This window comes from Euleptes europaea, chromosome 1, assembly GCF_029931775.1.
Source record: "Euleptes europaea isolate rEulEur1 chromosome 1, rEulEur1.hap1, whole genome shotgun sequence".
Classification (NCBI taxonomy): Eukaryota; Metazoa; Chordata; class Lepidosauria; order Squamata; family Sphaerodactylidae; genus Euleptes; species Euleptes europaea.
Window position 1 is genome coordinate 148,529,645 of NC_079312.1, and position 19,297 is coordinate 148,548,941.

General features: G+C 40.9%; 1 protein-coding gene across 1 annotated transcript in view; it reads right to left on the bottom strand.

Moving 5' to 3' along the window:
* Positions 1–19,297, bottom strand: part of LIMA1 (LIM domain and actin binding 1) — a 91,298-nt gene that overhangs the window by 55,488 nt on the left and 16,513 nt on the right. Inside the window, exons 2-4 of the mRNA XM_056853896.1 lie at positions 16,911–17,047; positions 4,991–5,036; positions 1,328–1,777 (exon numbers count right to left, since the gene is read on the bottom strand). Of these exons, the coding sequence (XP_056709874.1) occupies positions 1,328–1,777; positions 4,991–5,036; positions 16,911–17,047 (633 nt within the window). The remainder of the gene's footprint in view (positions 1–1,327; positions 1,778–4,990; positions 5,037–16,910; positions 17,048–19,297) is intronic.

A 19,297-nucleotide genomic window follows, 5' to 3' on the forward strand; every position in this document is an offset into this window, starting at 1 on the left:
ATAATGTAAAGTAGTGCTTTTTGGTTACATGAACACACATCATTTTCCTCCTTCATTTGACTCAAAGATGGAGGTGGGGTGAACACATGCACTGTGTCAGTCCGCATTAGGAATAATCGTGCCACAAGCTGTATAAACAGCTGAACTACTTTAAGTTACAACATGGTTGATCTCAGGAAGAATGGAAATCTCTCTCATTAGACCAGTTTCTACATAGAAGAAATGGCTACTTGCTACCCAGTTCAAATATGGCATGCACGCATCTTTATTTCAACTGAAATAGATGCAAATGCATTTTATCTACTTTGGGTTAATTATTTCCTCAAAGACTAACCCTGACAATAACTGCAGTACAAGGTCTAATCAGCTTCGACAGGATACCTTTGGCTATGTTCCGGGTGACTCATCTACAGACTAGGTGCCCACAACTCTGGAGAAGTTACACCCTGCCATTTCTCTAGCACTTTCATGACTAAACAGCTCAGTCAGCAATTCAGAAACTTAGATAAAGTAAGAATTTCATCATACACCCACACCCTCACAATTTTATTAAGCTTAACTCACCCCCCCACAAACACATACACCCTTAAACACAAGCAATTTAGGGTCAAAGCTGCTTAAAAATTATATTCCAGCTCAAAGTATGACAAGTGACAAAAATCAAACACTGAGAAAACTTTGGGAGGAAAAAAAAATCAGCCAGACTGTTTTAAACCACCAGCATATGTAACTCATTTTCTAGTTACGCAATTTTCCCTGAGGACACAGTCTGCAGTTCACATGAAGGATCAGATTTCATGAGCAATTGTAAGGAAAATGCAGGGCCTGTGAATTTGCAAGTCAAAACAGGTGATGGCAAGAGCTAGGGTGACTAGCTTCACACATTTTTCCTGTAAGAAGATTCCCTCCCCCCTTATAAGTTACAGGAAACGAAAATTCACATAAGAAAGACAGCAAGAGGGGAGACTGGCATTTTAGCTTAGCACCAAAGATTCAATCTAACAACCACATCAGACCCAAAAGTGAATTGAAGTATTTTATTGTAACAGCACACTCCCCTTTATTTTTATTCAGAGATCACAGTTATCTCAGGTTTGACTGAGTCCAGTGTAACACCTCAATTAACTTTTGGTAATTCAATTGCCTACTCCACCAGAGTTAGCAGCACCCAGAAAAGCAGCATTTTGCAACACCCATTCCTTTGGGTGTAATTTCTTAGGCAACACCATTTTACAGAAGACAAGTCAGAAAACCCACTTTGGCAGGTCTAAAAAGCATCACTTTGCAGAGAATCTTTTTCTGTCAGCCAAAACAATCCATTCCTTACCTTTGTCTGGCTTGCATCCCCCCTCTCAAACATCATCTTTAGCCTGCTCAGAGGAACACTACATTTCTCTATCTTCCCTGAAGAATCTGTGTTTTCAATGGCCTCAGGCTTGCCTACTTCTTGCTGGGTTTCTCCAAGACAATTTTCCATTTTCCCACTCTCGGGTGAATAGTCTTTCGCCTCTTCGCTGTCAACACTTGGATATCTGAACTGACCGATCACTCCGGAAGACGAATGGAGTTGAGATGTGGGACCATTCCCTGAGGCTTTGTCAGTTTCTGCTAGAGAGGCAGTTCCACCAGTGGGGCTGGCAGCCTTCTGCCTAAGCTCAGCACCGCTGCTTCGTAGCGTTTCCTTCCGAGCCTCCGTCCCCAATACGGGATTCTCCCACTTCTTCTTCAAGACACTGAGTGACCCTCTTTTAAAATGAGGGGGAAGATTTTCAGCATTCTAAAAAAAGTGAACAAGAAGTTAACGCTGGTTATTAAAGCGGCCAGAAAGAGCTCTGAAGCGCTTCCTTTCCCAAAGAAAGGAAGTTAAATACTTAGCGGGGACCTTAAGCCCCCTGCTGTTTCAGACAGCTGTGAATAGTTACAAGTGTGCCACATGGAGCAAGCCTGAATCCCGGGTAAGGAAAGGAGAGGGGAGGGAAAAGAAAAAGGAGCTGGAAGCAGGAAGTGATACAACAGGATGGCCTTATATGGAAGAAAGGGAGCCAGTCTGATGAGAGAGTTAGAATTTGAGGGGGAAAGACTTGGTCTGCACAAAGACGAGGGGAACAAAATCCACCGACTAGCAAGCAGTGGTCAAGAAAGGATGGAAAGCCATATGAGACAGTTATTGCCAAATGCTGCAGCGTTTTCCATCTGTTCTACAGCACAAGGAAGGAGGACCAATTAGCAGGCTGCTTAAGAAACGGAGGATTATCTTACAGAGCACTGGTTGGTAGCCTTTCAAGCAAACAACCTTCTTCATCACCCCAACCAGAAATAAGATTTCTGTGCACCCAGTAAATAAAATGTGATCACGCACCTTGTTACAAACCATTTTTATTCTGCTCATTGGAAAGTTGTAAAGGCTGCCTATTAGTATTTTAAACTTCAAGATAGCCACGCAATCCTGCCTACAGCCTGCAGCCAAGGTTCAAGCCTCTTAACAGCTAATATAATTTCCCCCCCTCAACAAGCCAGTCTACAATCAAGAAATTAAAATACATTACCTGCCAACGCTGCATCTCTGTAGCCCACTCCTTATGTATCCTACCAAGCATGAAACTAACTGCAAAGTGGAACAGGTCTGTAAGGCTTTAGAGTATTAAACAGGATTATCAGCTATATTGGGATTTAAGTCTCTCACCCTGTTACTCTTCTGGTCACATTTTCAATACTGCTTTGCAAAATTAACAAGAATCCCAACTACGCTTTAAAAATACACAGGTATCAATTTGTTTGTCTGCTTTCAAGATGAGCTCAAAACTTGCAGAGAAAAATGATGCAGTGAGATCAGAGGCATCAGAAAGGTACACAGAGAAGAGCTGCACAATAGGAGTGCATACTGAAGCTCCTGTAGCGAGCGGAGCCTCAGACACCAAGTGCCCTGCTGCAAACAGGGAGGCCTGGCATGCCCCGTACACCATGGGTCACATCCTGTGCTTCAGCTGTCCATCAGTGCAATGACTAAGTGCCCAGCTGGTAACCCTTTCCTGTTGCCCCTGCTGAAAGATCACCTGCCCCACACTCACATTTACCATTTAAATTTTGATACCCAAAAGAATGGCCACGCTGCTAACTCATCATGTGTGAACTGGACACTTTTGCTACCATCATCCATCCGTACCAGACTCAGAACTCCACATTCACCATTTATGCGCCCAGTGATTCAGAAACAAACAATGCTTCTTAAAAGAACCAAGTTTGAAAGCAATCAAAAAAGCAAGACAGATTCCACCCCAAACTTGTTTGAACAGAACAAAACAAAGAAGAGAAGCAGTATATAAATTGTTTAAATAAAATAAAGAAAAAGGGGAGGCAGTCTTACTACTCCAGTGGAGCAACTCATTCCAAGCACACTCAACTAAAATCTGGCCAAAGTTAGGGATGTGTTTGTGGCAATTGCAGTAATGGAATAAGAATGGTTCCCTATCTGCGAGACAAGTAGGAAATTGATTCCTTATTCTACAGAGGTACAGAAACAATTAGAATAAGAAACTGCACTTTGCATGCTTCTGCTCCACAAAAAAATTACTTGGACCGGCTGGAAACTGTCCTCAAAGAGATCCTCTAGCATAGGGTCCAACCCAAAGTTTTTGTCTTGGGTTAAGGTACTTTCATGTTTGTTGTACTGAGGTCATCCTATGAGAAGGAACTGGACGTGTGCATCCTTGAACAAGCCTTGCATGCCCCTAAACCACACATTCTACTAGTAGACTGTCCCCCTTCAAAAGTTCCCTAGCATTGTGACTAACCCAAAACTTACTTTTCAGGCAAAGTGCTCAAGTGTGGGATTTCAAATGCTAAACAGCATCAAAAGTTTTCTGCCATATATCAGGATCACCACAGCCAGGATGTGGCAACATTGGCATACCACAGTAGGTGTTGCAAGAACTTTTTAAGCCCAAGTGTGTTGCCGACCACGATGCAACCATTCCACCCACCCTCTGTAAAGGCCAAATCATTTTTCACCCTCAGTACATGTACTAAAGCCGCAGGATATTGTAGTGGCTCAGGAGCTGCTTGTCTTTTCAGTTCTGAAATTTTATAAAGGGAACCATCATTTTAAATCTTGTTTAACAAACTGACAACATGTAGGTTGTTAATCTGAGGTTTACAAAATAAATGAAATTGTGAATTTGTCATCCATTTTCAAGACAATAAAGCTCCTGCGTCCCTTGAAGAGGATTCTGTTTATTAGGAGTAGGGCTCCTTGGATTGACAAATTGGTACAGCAAGTCTTTGCAACTACATTGTAAACTATTGAGGTGAATGATCAAAGATCACAACTGCCTTACATGAAGACAAAGGCTTGGCCTGGACAAGATATTACAGCACTTTACGAAGAAGTGTCTCTGTGCCAATGGGCAGTGCATGATTTGGTATGGTCCAAAGATTCTTTGGGGAAGCAGAGGTATACATCTGATACGCACACAGCCTGGGTGCTGAGAAAAGGAACCAATTTGAGGCCTGCTTCCCAAAGTGTACTTCAGGATGCATTTTTTTTAAACAGAGAGGTACTTAATATTGAACAGTGCAGGCAACAAGTAAGATTTGTCAACAGCATCTGTTTAATCTTCAAAGCTTTGGAACGAATGAACGAGAGGCCCAGAATCTAACAGCTATCTTTACTTTGGAGACAGAGAGAGCTATTCATGTTTTCAGGTTAGGACAGAGGAATTGAAAGGCAGGAGCATTTTAGTTTCTGAGAAGCCAATACAGTGACTCAGTGCATGACCTCACGAAAGTCACTTGACTTCCTTGTGCTTCTGTCAACCCCTGGAGGGACTAGAAAGTGGGTCAGAGCTAGATCTGGACAAGAAGGCAAACAAAAGCATAAGAGGAAAATTTCCCAGTCAACACCAGATGAAGAGACAGACAACCAGAGAGAAAACACTGGGAGATACAGAAACTGAGAACTTTATATATTAAAAAGAAATCTTAAAATACTTACACTTCTTTTTTTCTCTGCAGTTGCTTCCTCAGCTGCCTTTTGATACCTTTGGGAAGAGCAAAAACAAATCAAAAATGATTTCTGAATCTCAGATTTTTCAGATTGAGGTACCAAAAAAAGATTACAAGTCTTTCAAGAAATTAGATGTTGAGAATGATCAACAAGGCTGTTTGGGAGACGAGGTGGGGGGGAGGCAAAACACAAGAGTCACCCATCAGGTTATTTTAAAAGTTATTTACAGTCAATTAAGGGACGAGTAACTAGTTTAGAAGACTAAGCCCCTTCTGTCATCTGACTGAATTGTTAAGACACCCTCTACTCACAACGTTATTTGATTGCTGTGCTTATAAATTTAAGCCAGTTAGTGAAATATTAACAGTCCTGAGGAAACATCAAAGTAAACGGCTCTTGAATATGCCTAGTTGCCACACCCATAGACTAACATCTATCAGATACTTTCCTTTGCATAACATACTTATATCTTCAGCAGCCTCCACCTATGTATTCTACTACTAATCGTTCTTTCATTATGTAGATCTTTAAGTCAGGCCCTCCTCCTAAATTTATTCCACCATCTGGCACCTACCTAGGCTTTCTGTTCATGGATAACCCACATCACTAGGATATGTGTTCGGACATCGGGCTACATCCTCATCACACACAAAAAAGAGGGGGATAAATACCATTGCTGTAATAACAAACTTGAATTGAAGGGAATATACATTTCTCTTATTCGGCTACACTCTGTTTCTTATATCCTATACATCTCAGTCTTCCTGCAATGAACTCAAGTGTGGTAGACAGGGTCCTCCGGGCCTCCATTTTATCTTAAGAACCCTGTGAGGTATGTTAGGCTGAAAGAGGGCAATTGATCCTAGATCACCTCCTGAATTTCTGGGTCAAGTATGGATTTACAGCCAGGTCTCTCCAACTCTAGTCACTAATTTTAGAAATGTTTGTTAATATTACGGATGTGTAACCTGCCATTCCTCCATCATGGAACCTGGGGTAGCATATAGAAGGGTCCCAGGAGGTCCCCCAGCCAGACACTGACCAGACCCTGGGCTGCTTAGCTTCAGCAAGGTTGATGCATCCTGTGCCTTCAAGCATTCACTTGCGGCCCATAGCACCAGGAGTCTGCATACAACATTGTACTGTTTGAATGAATATAGAGTCCATGTCATCATAATTACTATTTGAGAAACAAATTTCAGATCGTACCTTGGTCCACAACATCCAATAGCTAAATAAATAAATAACAGCCGGCACCTCCCATTTTTATTTGGCATCTTGTCTCATCCAAGAACATTAGGGAGCCTGACATGGATGTAGCAAATCATGTCATGCCAACCACACTCGCTCACCGTAACACTGCCCAAGTAAATTACATAGCTGAGTATAGATTTGAATACATCCACCTGGATAGAGCTCAGCACTCTACCTTCCCACTGTTCTTGCTCTTTGAACAATGACTAAGTTCATGACTAGAAAACAAGCCATACCAAGACTGAAGGTCCAGTGGCAAAATAAATTGAGTGCTATATGCTCAGCAATAAGAGGAATCCTATCAGGCGAAACTGTGAGAAGCTGGGAGAAAAGGCTGCGCCTATGAAGTGAAGTAAGTTGGCATTCATATCGTGTCATCGCTGTTCACAGCACTTTATGTGTGTGTGTAAAGTGCCGTCAAGTCGCAGCCGACTTATGGCAAACCCTTATGGGGTTTTCAAGGCAAGAGACTAACAGAGATGGTTTGCCAGTGAGTTCCTCTGTATAGCAACCCTGGTATTCCTTGGTGGTCTCCCATCCAAATACTAACCAGGGCTGACCCTGCTTAGCTTCTGAGATCTGACAAGATCAGGCTAGCCTGGGCCATCCAGGTCAGGGCACAGCACTTTATAGAAGGCAACAATTCCCTGCCCTGAAGAGCTTACAACGTACAGCTGAACATAAGGAAGGGATTTGGGACAGACAGGGGAAGACGATGTATCTATTCCAATTACACATGCCATGGCGTAGTGTCAAATAACAATTTGTAATGTGTAGTGTCTGGTTTTCCCCAAACTGACTTGGACTGAGATGACCAGATATCAGGTGCAAGGGAACTCATTTCCCAAGTGCATAGGTCCCTTTGGATCAGGACTACAGATGGAGACGGGGCTTCAGTTTATCTCTCTGCACTGTTTCCCCAGTCCAAAATGGCCAAGGGGTGTTATTTGCCTCATGTGGAGGGATAAGAATGTAGTCCATCAATATACATGCAGCCTCCCAGTGGGGCAGATACCACCTCTTGGTTTTTCAGGTCAGGAAAATGGCATTGGGGGGCGAGGGGCTGAAACGCCTTCTTGTGCACCAAGGTCCCAATCTGAATCAGGAGTCTGCACCATCTGGGGTCAGCACATTTGAGAAATGAGTTCCTGTCCCAGTCGCCAGGCTGGAATAATCCAGCCACTACACATTACAGATTATAACATGTAGCAAGCCTCTCGTTTCATTTGGGAGGGGGGACTATACAACAAGCTTCGCAAAAAGAAAAGTCACAGGGTACAATGCATAACTGAGGCTTGTTGTGCCAAAATTCTTTTAATACTAATAGTTTCCCCTCAGGCCACCAATGATAAGGAACTGATGAGAGAAGATAATTTTCACAGTATTGTGAAAGAGGTGTTAAGCAATGCATCTGCTGGAGAGCAATATGTAATCGAAGGATTCTATAACAACCTTAAAACCCACATGATATAGGCTTATGGCCTTTTGTGTGTTTATAGCACATTTCAACAAATTGGCTCATTTCTCAGAAATCCTTACAAATAAACCTTCAGAGCAGGCCAAGCCAGGCAGACCACTGTTATCCTATATTAAGATGGAATGGGCCAAGGGTGCAACAGAGACTTGCTTAAGCTAACTCATTGAGTTAAAGGCCAAGATGGACCCAATGAAGGAACAGTCCTCAACGCACCAAGCAACATTAGTTCAAAACAGCAATCAACATCCTTTCCCAAACAATCCTGATAATGTATCACAGTAGCCTTCTGACTACACATACAATTTCAAGTGATCATCAGTGTTTCATCTGTATTTTAAATGAGTACAGCATTAGCTTAGAATATCAGATGAACAGAAACACCACAGTAAGGACTGGAGTCATTAGAATAATGCTGGCACTGCAGCTATGGCTCCAATCCTTCAGGTGGGAGTTCTCCCAGAATTACAACTGATCTCCAGACAGAGATCAGTTCCCCTGGAGGAAATGGCTGCTTCAGAAGGTAAACTGCATGGAATCACATCCTTGATGAGCTCCTTCCCTTCCCCAAAGTCTGACCTCCCTAGGCTAAATCTCCAGAAATTTCCCAAGCCAGAGCAGGCAACCCTAGAAGCAGTATTAATGGCTTAGAGTGGAAATTCAGCCTACAATAGTTTCAAGCAAGCATTTCAGGGATTTGCAGAAATTCAAGGGAGCATTTGCTTACAGAGAACTTTAATTAAAGGTTGACACATCCACAATCCTAAAGTTAATTGTGATAAAAACAAATCTAGACTTTTACATTACCATAAAAACCTGGATCAAGGACAGTCATACTGAGTATGCATTCTTTCCCCCATAACTTTTGAATCAATATCAACAAACTCACAGGCCCATCTTCTGTTCCAAATATAGAAAAGCAGTTATCAAGTTCCATGTTGTTTCCCTGAGAACCCTGAATGAAAGCTGACTAGAGCTCTTTCAGCCTTCTTTTAGAAAGTGCTTCCTAAAATGAGGCCAATAGACTACCAGTCAGCTTTTCTGGCATCCTTTAAACAAAATTACAAAAAAATCCCACCCATGATCAGCACATGATTCTCTGTACATCTCCCGAATGCATACTGAACTACAGTGTAGCAGGTTTTATTTTTCAGGGACTAAGTTACACAGAAGTAATACCGTTTGCAAGAGCACTTTTACACTAGGCCTTTGAACTGGTCATTTCCCTGAAGCCTTAAGGTGTTTAAAAAAAAAAAAATCACAGACTTCCGGCAGAGAACCGAGCTTGCCAGACGCGATCTCTTTCGCGGGTTCCCAACCGCTTCCGTGGAGACCCCCCCAGGCTTGGGGGGAGTGGGCCAAATAGGAGAACTTCTCCATAAAGCCCCCCACCCGTACTTTTTCTGGGGTCCGACTACCAGCAAAACGCCATTTTACAGCGTCTGTTGATGAAGGAAGCAGCTGGGGGTGAGTCTACTGAGACCATGGCGGCCCTCCGTCTCAACTTTCCTTCCCCCCCCACTTCCGCTTTTTAAAAACTTTTAAATAACTGACAAAAACAACTCATAAGTCGAAACAAAGTTAGAACTTACCAAACAAGCAATTTAACAGCCAAATGTGCTTCAGAAGGGGCTGCGTGTCACCGAAGATGGCAGAACGAGCAGAGTTAGAGGAGAGTGGGGGGGGAATCGTCCTTCTTAACGATCCGAGGCTGAACTTCCTAGGCTGGGGCGGCAGAGATCTCTAACTAAACCACCTGTGCGGCATGGCATCTATTGTGGTTTCTGCACGGCTGCCCTGAACTGCCAGCCTGTCCGGGAGCGGGCGGACTTACAGGAGCAGAGCGGGCCACAGGAGCCTGAATGGCGGCGGTGGTGGCGGTACCGGACAAACGGATACAACGCGGCTGTGCAGGACACCTGAAGATCTCTGGCTAGAATATTCCTCAGACCCAGAGCTTCTTGTTCCTGTTTTGTCTACCCCCCCCCGACGTCCTTCGCTTTGTTACTGGATTTAGCTCCGCGCCCCTTTTTACTTCTTTTTATTTTCTGTTTTGCCAACAAACAGTACAGATTTTGAACAGAGCTCAACAAAATAGAGCCGAATTGCTTCAGAGTTACTTTCATTTCTTCATACTGAGAAAGCCTTACAAACGCTTTGCTGCCCTCCAGTGGCTTTTGGATTAATTGCATTTGTGTTTTTTTTCAACTTCCATCACCCCCCTATTGCCACACTAAAATTGATGTCCCTGTCTGCTACCACAAGAAATTAATTGAAGAAGACTTTTATCACTGCTACAAAATTTTTTTAACTACGAACTATAGAATTTGTAACAGCGGCAATCAATGAATTTTTGATCAAATTTTAACTGAATTAATTATACCGGTGAACTAAACTCCTTTTAATAGTCATTATTAGAATATTTTAATATCATTGATTAACTGATAAACAAAGATTGTAATTAATTTCAGTTTTTAAGGTACATCAACTGATTATATTAACTGAATTATTAATTGGACCTATTTAGATTATTGATTTTATCATTTAAATAATAAGTGATCTTATCTGACGTATCTTTTTATAAATTTGTTATTATACTGTGTGGCTTGGGGAGGGTGAGGAGGACAATACTTCCAAGTGTGTGAGACCTGAATTAACATTCTTTCAGGGTTTTAACTAGCATGAGGAAAAGATTTACCAGTTTTGCACACCGGCAATCTCAGAAACTGAAAGGAAAACAACGAAAGAAGGTAACCTTAGAAGACTTTGAGGACTCTGAAGAAGAGCAAGAGGTTGATGTCGCGAAATTCAAATCTACATCAGAGCAGCCATCGAAAGAAAGCCCGGTTATGGCTAAAGAAAGTCAGGACTTTTTTTTACGTACTCAAGAGATGAATTGACTTCTGTAAAGAGGTTTTCCTATCAAGTATCAAGACTGAGCAGAAAGTACTTCAAAGCATCGCAAAGGTCGAAGAAAAGCTCAAATTCAACTCTCAAGAAATAATCAAAGTCAAACAGAAACAAGAAGTCATAGAGACATCAGTCAACCAACATACTACAGAGCTGCGAGACCAATCTAAAACAATTCAAGACCTGTCAGTTAAATCTGATGCACATGAAGTGAAATTCAGAGACAAAAATATCAAATTTCGTGGCATTCCTGAACGATTTGGGAAAACCAGCTTAGAGTCAGATATTAGGACATTACTTCATGAAAACTACGAATTTGACGAAGACGATACTCTGTTGGAATACTGTTACAGAATAAACTCTGCCTATGCCAGCAAATACAACAAACCCAGGGACATACTGGTGAGATTTGTCCACAAAAGAACCAGAGATCTGCTGCTTAGGACACAAGGAGACGATCCCTTGGTTTGGGAAGGAAACTCAATACAGATTCTATCTGATCTTCCGGGAAGTGTCCTAGCCAAAAAGAAAGAGTACAACGATTTAAAACAAGAACTGATAAAGAGACAAATCAAGTTTTGCTAGCTCATTCCATACTCTTTAGAAATTTCGTTGCCATAAGGAAAAATAATAGTTCACAACCAACTTCAAGCTGAAGAATTGCTCGAGGAACTAAAAACACCAGGAGACTTTCCCTCTAAGAACTCGGAAGATACCCCTGAAACAAGTTCACATAGCTCTCAGTTGAGTCAGAAAGATAAAAAACAACCACTTGAAAAACGAGAATTACAGAAACATAAAAAAACTCCTGAAGGAGACAAATTAGACCAAGCAGCAGCATTGTAGATTTGATTTTCAACTTATCATGGGCCACTTACAAATTGTATCATTGAATATCAGTGGTCTTAACTCCTCTAATAAAAGGAAGAGAGTTTTTCACAGTTTAAAAAAGCAAAAGAAGGATATCGTTTGTCTTCAAGAAACACATATTAAGAAAGAACATGAAAAAATCCTTCAGACTAACCATCTTGGGACTCCTTACTCTGCATCGGCCCAAGTGAAGAAGAGAGGTCTGGTCACCTATATTAATGAGAATATTCTAACTGTTAAGAGTCATCTTGCAGACCCAGAAGGACGATACCAAATTTTAATTGTTCATGGTTCAGATGGAATTTGTTTTACATTAGCACATATGTATGCCCCAAACGCAGCAAAAGAAAATTTCTATGAAACACTGTTTAAGAATCTCGCAGACTGTCATCAAGGAGAAATTATACTCATAGGAGATTTCAATGCGGTTACAAATCCAATGATTGACAAATCCCATAACAGCACATCTGGAAAACTACCGAAAAATGTTTTTAAATTCATGAAGGGGTTCAACTTAACTGATGCATGGAGAACGAAAAATCCAAGAACGAAAGATTATACATTTTATTCAAACCGTCATGGATCACTTTCCAGGATTGTTATGTGCTGGATTTCCAGATCAATGATAACAAGTGTAGACTCGATACAGATTGTCCCTAGAAAACTGTCAGATCACAATCCACTTGAATTGACTTTGCTACGAGGAAGGTCAGGAATTAGGAGATGGCGGCTAAACGACCAAATATTACGGAGAAAGCAGATACTTGAACAATTTAAACGTGATGTAATAGAGTTCTTCGCCTTAAATAAGACCCCAGATATGTCTGACTTTGTTGTTTGGGATGCCAGTAAAGCTTTTATTCGAGGAAAAATGATAGCTTTAAATGCCAAAATCAGAAAAGACAAAGAAACTTAAAGATCTCCTAGAACAACTAGGATTACTAGGAAAAAAAATTCAAATTAAACCAGATAAAACCATTCTTCGTGACATCAAGCTGACCAAACATCAGATTGAAGTGATAGACAGAAGAAATTAAAATAAAAGTCAAATGTGCCAAGCAAAGATTTTTTGAAAGAGCGAATAAACCTGGCCGATTTCTAGCCAATTAACTCCGACAACAAGAGAAGAAAAGAAAGATAACTGGAGCAAAAGTCAATGGCATAACTTATAATAAACAGGAAGAAATTGAAAAAAATATTTGTTGATTATTACAAGAAACTATATGCAAAGGACGATTTGCAAGAACAGGGGCTATCAAGTTATTTTTTAGATGCAAAATTACCCAAGCTATCACCAGAGGAGCAAGAGAGTCTCAATCAGAAGTTGACAACACAAGAAATTGCTGATGCCATAAATAATTTGAAACCAGACAAAGCACCAGGTCTGGACGGGATTACTCCAAAATTTTACAAGCTTTTTTAACAACAACTAACTCCTGTCTTACTATCTCTGTATAATGAGGTAATTGAACATGGAAAGATTCCACCATCCTGGCAAGATGCACATATATCTTTGATACCAAAGGAAGGCACCGATCCCTATCTTCCTCAGGCATACAGACCAATCTCTTTGCTGAACATTGACTATAAATTGTTTGTCTCTATAATCACCAAAAGACTTCAAAAACACATCAGCAAGTTGGTGCACCTAGATCAAACCGGGTTTATTCCAAAGAGACTTATGAGAGATAACATACGATTGGTCCTCAGTGCAATCAAACATATTAAGTCAAAATCATTAAAGACAGCTATGATTTTCTTAGATGCAGAAAAAGCCTTTGACAATGTCTCCTGGCTTTTCATCCTAAAAACACTTCAACAAATGGATTGTGGAGACACGCTTCTTAAGGTATTCAATATAATATATTCGGCTCAAAAGGCACATCTTCTAATTAATGGTTGTCTATCAACAGAATATCACTAAAGGCACCAGACAAGGATGTCCACTTTCTCCACTTCTTTTTGATTTGTCTATGGAGGTTCTCGCGAACTATATAAGAAATGATCCAAACATTAAAGGTCTTACAGGAAATGAAGAACATAAATGAAGAACATAATGAAGAACATAAAATTAAACGTTACGCAGATGATGTTGTGTTAATATGTCAAAACCCAAAACAAACTCTCCCGTTTGTTCATCGTCACATTATGGAATTTGCAAAGTACTCCGGTTATAAATTGAACAAAGTAAAGGCAAAAATTCTGACTTTTAATACTACAAACAACGAAGACAACCATATTAAAGAAATTACCGGATGTCAAATAATGAAGGAGTCAGTTAAATATCTGGGTGTCAACATATCATCACAAAACAAGACACTTCTAAAACTAAACTATTTGAAAATCTGGGGAGAAATAGAAAAGAGACTTAAGCTCATGGTCCAAAATGAATATTTCCTGGCTGGGAAGGATATCTGTGATAAAGATGAATGTGCTTCCAAGATTAAATTTTTTATTTCAGTTTCTCCCGATTTATTTATCAGACAGAATAATAGAAAATTGGCAAAAACAAATCAATCGTTTCGTGTGGAATGCGAAAAAGCCAAGAATCAGATTTAAAGTCTTGCAAGACGAAAAGAAAAGAGGATTAGCACTACCCAATCTTAAACTATATTATCACGCTGCTTGTTTAACTTGGATTACAGAATGGATTAAACATCCTAAAAGTAGACACGTCACTTTAGAACGAGCGGATTTTGGGCAAGGATTCCATAAAGCTTTGTGGGACTCCTCAACAACAACTCAAACCGGTAAAGCATCAGAAGACTGTGATATTAAGATGGCGATACTAAAAGCTTGGAAAAGGTATAAAAAAAGAGTCAGTCCCCCTCCACTATCCATAATGTCTCCGATCGAAGCCTATCACGATAATGTTAAACTGAAAACGGCTGTTCATTTCACGTACAGTGACATGGTAGAGCCTACAGGAGAAATCAAAAGTTTAACTAAACTTCAAGAAAAATTCCAAACGCTAAACTGGCTGACTTACCTTCAACTGAGGTCCAATCTACAAAAAGGCTGTCTACATCCTTGCCCATTTTGAGAATTGACTGAATTCGAATTGACAATAACCAAGAAAGATGTTCACTAATTAGGAAAAATCTACAAACTCCTCTTGAAATATGACACAGAAGAACAAGTGAAAATCAATATGATCAAGTGGATGCAAAACTTTGGTGAAATGGTTACAATGGAATCATGGGGAAAACTCTATGTCTGAATTGAAATATACTGTGTGCTAAGAAGTGAAAGAAAATTGGTATAAAACATTCTACAGATGGTGCATGACCCCAAATATGATTTCACAGATGACTTCCTCCGGAAAGAAAGGCACTTGTTGGAAATGTCAAGAAACGGATGGTTCTGACTTTCATGTTTGGTGGACTTGTTCTAAACTACAAACGTTCTGGAAAAAGATTTAACGAGAATTACAGACAATAACAAAAACGAAGATAACACTAGACCCTAAATCTTTCCTGCTCAGTATGGTCCCATCAAATTTGCCTTCGAGATTTCATGATGTTTTTAAGTAAACGACAACGGCAGCCAGAGTGGTTCTGGCAAGAACCTGGAAGCAAATGCAAATACCCGAAATAGAAGACTGGAAAGAAAAACTGCTAGACTACGCCAGTATGGCCAAAATGACTTTTATGCTGAACCCCAATCATAACGAATTTACAGAACAATTTGGATTAGGCAGAACATTTTACATTTACATGACTTCCAGTTAATCAAATGATTGATATATACCGAATAGTACTAGAATGAGTAATAGGCAATGTTTTATCCATTATGTTCCAACCATTCGTCATGCAACTCCTGGGTTTTCAAAAGGTATAATACACTTTTATTATGTAATGGTAGATAATCTGATTGTAAAAATATAAAAATCAATCAAATCAATCACATGTTTAGATATATTTTATTTTACTTGATTAATATTCATGCTTGTTATATGGTATTGTATTCAACTAAGTTTATTTTTCTATTGAATCTGCTATATTGTTTTTGTATATCAAACGGTTTACCCTTCCCTTCTTTTCCCTTCTGTATCCCCTTAATTATAAAAATAAACCTTAAAAAAAAATTCACAGAAACAGCCTCTCTTGCCCCATATTGAAAGTCTCCACATAGGGCAGTTCCACTTTCAGCCAGCTGAGAAGGAACTGCCATATTAGTACCAGCTAAGACTGCCTATTGCAAACAGACAATTCCCTTCGGTTCTATTCTTTCTCTTAGCTTATATCTCTCACAGGAATCCAGTCAAAGCATTTCCTGAAAGAACACTCAAAATACAGACTTTTGGCAAACGACGGCTGCTTCTTCCCTTGGTTACCATTTAGTTTGTTTTCCTAGTTCAACAAAAACATGGCAAAGTTCGCCAAGTTCTTTGCCCTCTCCGGTGAAAAGGAACACAACAAATCTCTTACTTAAAGTGCAACTCCAAGGTTGTGAAGCACCACTGTAGGGAAGTTACACACTATTACTTAAATTAACTCCACAACCCTGCTTGTGCACAACATTCCAGAAGGTGGAATGTTCAGCCTGTTCTCAGCACAAAACCTGTGTTACAGTTGCTTGGTTCCCTCTCCCATATAACAAATTGTAGTGTTGGGTAGTCTGCTTCAGTAGCTTTCTTCTCTGGGGCCTCTGCCTCAAATACACAGTGTGGTTAATGTTGCCAGCTCCAGGATGGGAAATACTTGGAGAATTTGGTGGTGGAGCCTGAGGAGGGCGAGGTTTGGGGATGGGAAGGAAGGTACTACAATGGGGTCTAATGCCATAGAGTCCAACTTCCAAAGCGGCCATTCTCTCTAGGTGAACTGATCTTTTGTTTGGAGATCAGTTGTAGTAGTGTGAGATCTCCAGCCACCACCCGGAGGTTGGCAACCCTAACGGTGGTCCTTGCCACTCTAGTTTCCTTGCACTTGTGGCAGGACACAGGGGACAGGACTTCCACTATATTGGGCAGAATCCTACCACTCTGTGTGTGGAAGGTATGGTTTTCCTACCTTCCTCTGCATTGCTGCGGCTCTTTCTGACTCCCTAGAGGGATCAGCCCTAGAGTATGGGGGGCGGGGGCTGAAGTGAGATGGATGAATTTAAATTGCTCCTCCTTCCTGATGCTGCTAAGAGGAGGGTACAATTTAATCCCCTTGCCCCTCCTCTCTCCAGCCTACCATCCCTCACGGATGTTCCTATGCAAGTATCCTGCAACCCTATGAGGGACCTTTCCAGCAGTCAGAGGGAGCTGCTGCAGTGATGGAAGGGAATGTGGGAAAACTGCATGTGCCTTTTGCGTGGTAGGACACTGTTGGAGAATGGCCAGCTGTTAGTAGTTCGTTAGTAGCAGAATGAGCACACAGCTCATTCTTAGGAGAGGACTGTTACAGTACTTACCTCGAGAACCTCTCTGCAAGAGCAGATGACTTGTTCTTGTTGACCAGGGACAACTCTTTCGCGGTGATCCTCAGAGAATGTGAAGTCCATTGCCTTCTATTAAAAGGGGAGGGCTCCATCCTGAAATGCACCAGTATCTGGGGGGGGGGGGGGAAGAGAGAGAGAGAATACAATTCTTTATATAGGGTATTCATACTAGAACAGTAGCCTTCTAAAGCTGCATATTCTCCAGTTGTAGAAAAAGATTTACACTACATTCCCAACTACAGGTTCAGAAAACTGCACCGGGCACAATAATTAACCTTCTCCCTGTACCACAGACATCATCTGTATAGTGACCTCCTGCAACGGTTATTTAAAAAGGAAGGAAGGAGTAGGTTTTTATACCCTGCTTTTCTTGACCTTTAAGGAGTCTCAAAGCGGCTTATAATTACATTCCCATTTCTCTCCCCACAACAGGCACCTTGTGAGGTAGGTGGGGCTGACAGAGTTCTGAGAGGACTGTGACTGGCCCAAGGTCACCCAGCAGGCTTCATGTGGAGGACTGGGGAATCAAATCCGGTTCTCCAGATTAGAGTCTGCAGCTCTTAACTACACCACCTCACTAACACACAGTGGCACCACACCACACTAGTTTAGAAGAGAAAGTACCTTGGTGCTCTGGACATAGAGCTTTCAGTCTCACATATAATTGATCTCAGGGGTTTGTTTGTTTTAAAGAGACACTGTGCATAGCAAAGATCAAACTGGATAATACGTAATGCAGAACATCTTGACTTAGAAAAATTGATGAGGTGTGCATGCACCCCTTTCCCCAGTATTCTTCTTTCCCATCTCCACTGTCCTAAGGCTTCTACAGAAGGCAGACAGCCTGACTCCTGTTCTGAATACCCTGCACAACTTTATCAAGCTAACCTAAAGAATACAGAAGAAAAATAAACCTTTTACAGTTAAGAAACTAAACAGATGGTACTCCCATGCAGACACTTTTACAGTCTGAAGTCAATACTAGGTTCACTGCTTGTGAAGGACATTCCAAGCTTTCCCTCATAATACCTGCCAATTAAGCCTGCAAAAAACCCACCATGCAACCCAGTTGAAGTTTGTATAAACCACTACAGGAATAAGCTGCCATATATTGAAGGCAATGAAATAACTAGTGAGTGAACTGGGCTACCCAAACCCTGCTTCATTGCTGTACACCAGTGTCAAGAGCTTTATTCTTGAAGTTGTTTGGAATGGAAGTTTTCTGCATTTAGAATACGAGGGGGGAAACCTTGTACGGACGTCTGTTTTAGTCCCGCCTAGTAGTTCCACTCATGAGCTGCCATTTTCTAAATTATTATTTTTAAATTACATTTGTATCTTACCCTTCTTCAAGAGCAGCTCTGTACCCTTACAGCCACCTTATGAGGTAGATTAAGTTTCAGGGCAGATGACAGATTTAAATGTGGGTTTCCCAGATACAAGGCCAAGACTGAACACTACACTAGACTAACACTACCTAGCACCAGAAAAATGCTAAGCAATGATAATGAGGGTAGTTGAAATGGATAGTTTTTTACATGAACGGTGATTTCATAAACTGACCAGTAGCACCCTTGTTCAAACAGGTTAGTGAACAGTTTTCCACCTGTTACTATTAAGCATGCTGAATTCAGCAGTGTAGTTGTCTTTCCTCCAGATTCAACATAGCAAACAACAATCAGAAAATCACTCACTGCATGGAGCAACATTTAATCTTTCAGGCAAGGCAATCTCGTTTCCCTAACTGACAACTTCTCCCATGTCAACAGGTGAGGAAGCTCCACTTAAAGTGATGCTACGCTGACACAATTTCCCATATGAGGTGCCTGTGCCTTAAAGCACTAAAAACCTGCTACGCTGTGCACAAAGATTAAAATGCGATTTGAGGGTGATGGATGGGCATTCTGCAAAAACCATATTTATCCCCAAGGAAGACAACCTTGAATATAAGACAAACTCCCTGGTACTATTCAGTAGTAACATCTTCATCTGAAAGACTTCGTTATTTCAACATGAGCGGTGAAGGGGGGGGTTACCTTTTAATACAAAGTATAATTATGTACAGTAATAAACCTTTTGTGTATAACATTTATTACGTACATAATTATAACTTGCATATAAAGGCACACATACTCCATTTTCTGTACAGCATATGTTGCAAAAAGGCCTAAGTCTTCCTTTCAGATAATTAGGGGCCAGTCTTGTATGTGTAAAAAGACATCTAGTCTCAGATGCCTTATGGAGATCCCTCACAGGATTTTCAAAACAAGAGACAAACAGAGGTGGTTGCCTCTGCATAGCAACCACTTCCTTGGTGGTATTCTAAGATCTCAGATCTGATGAGATTGGGCTAGCCTGGG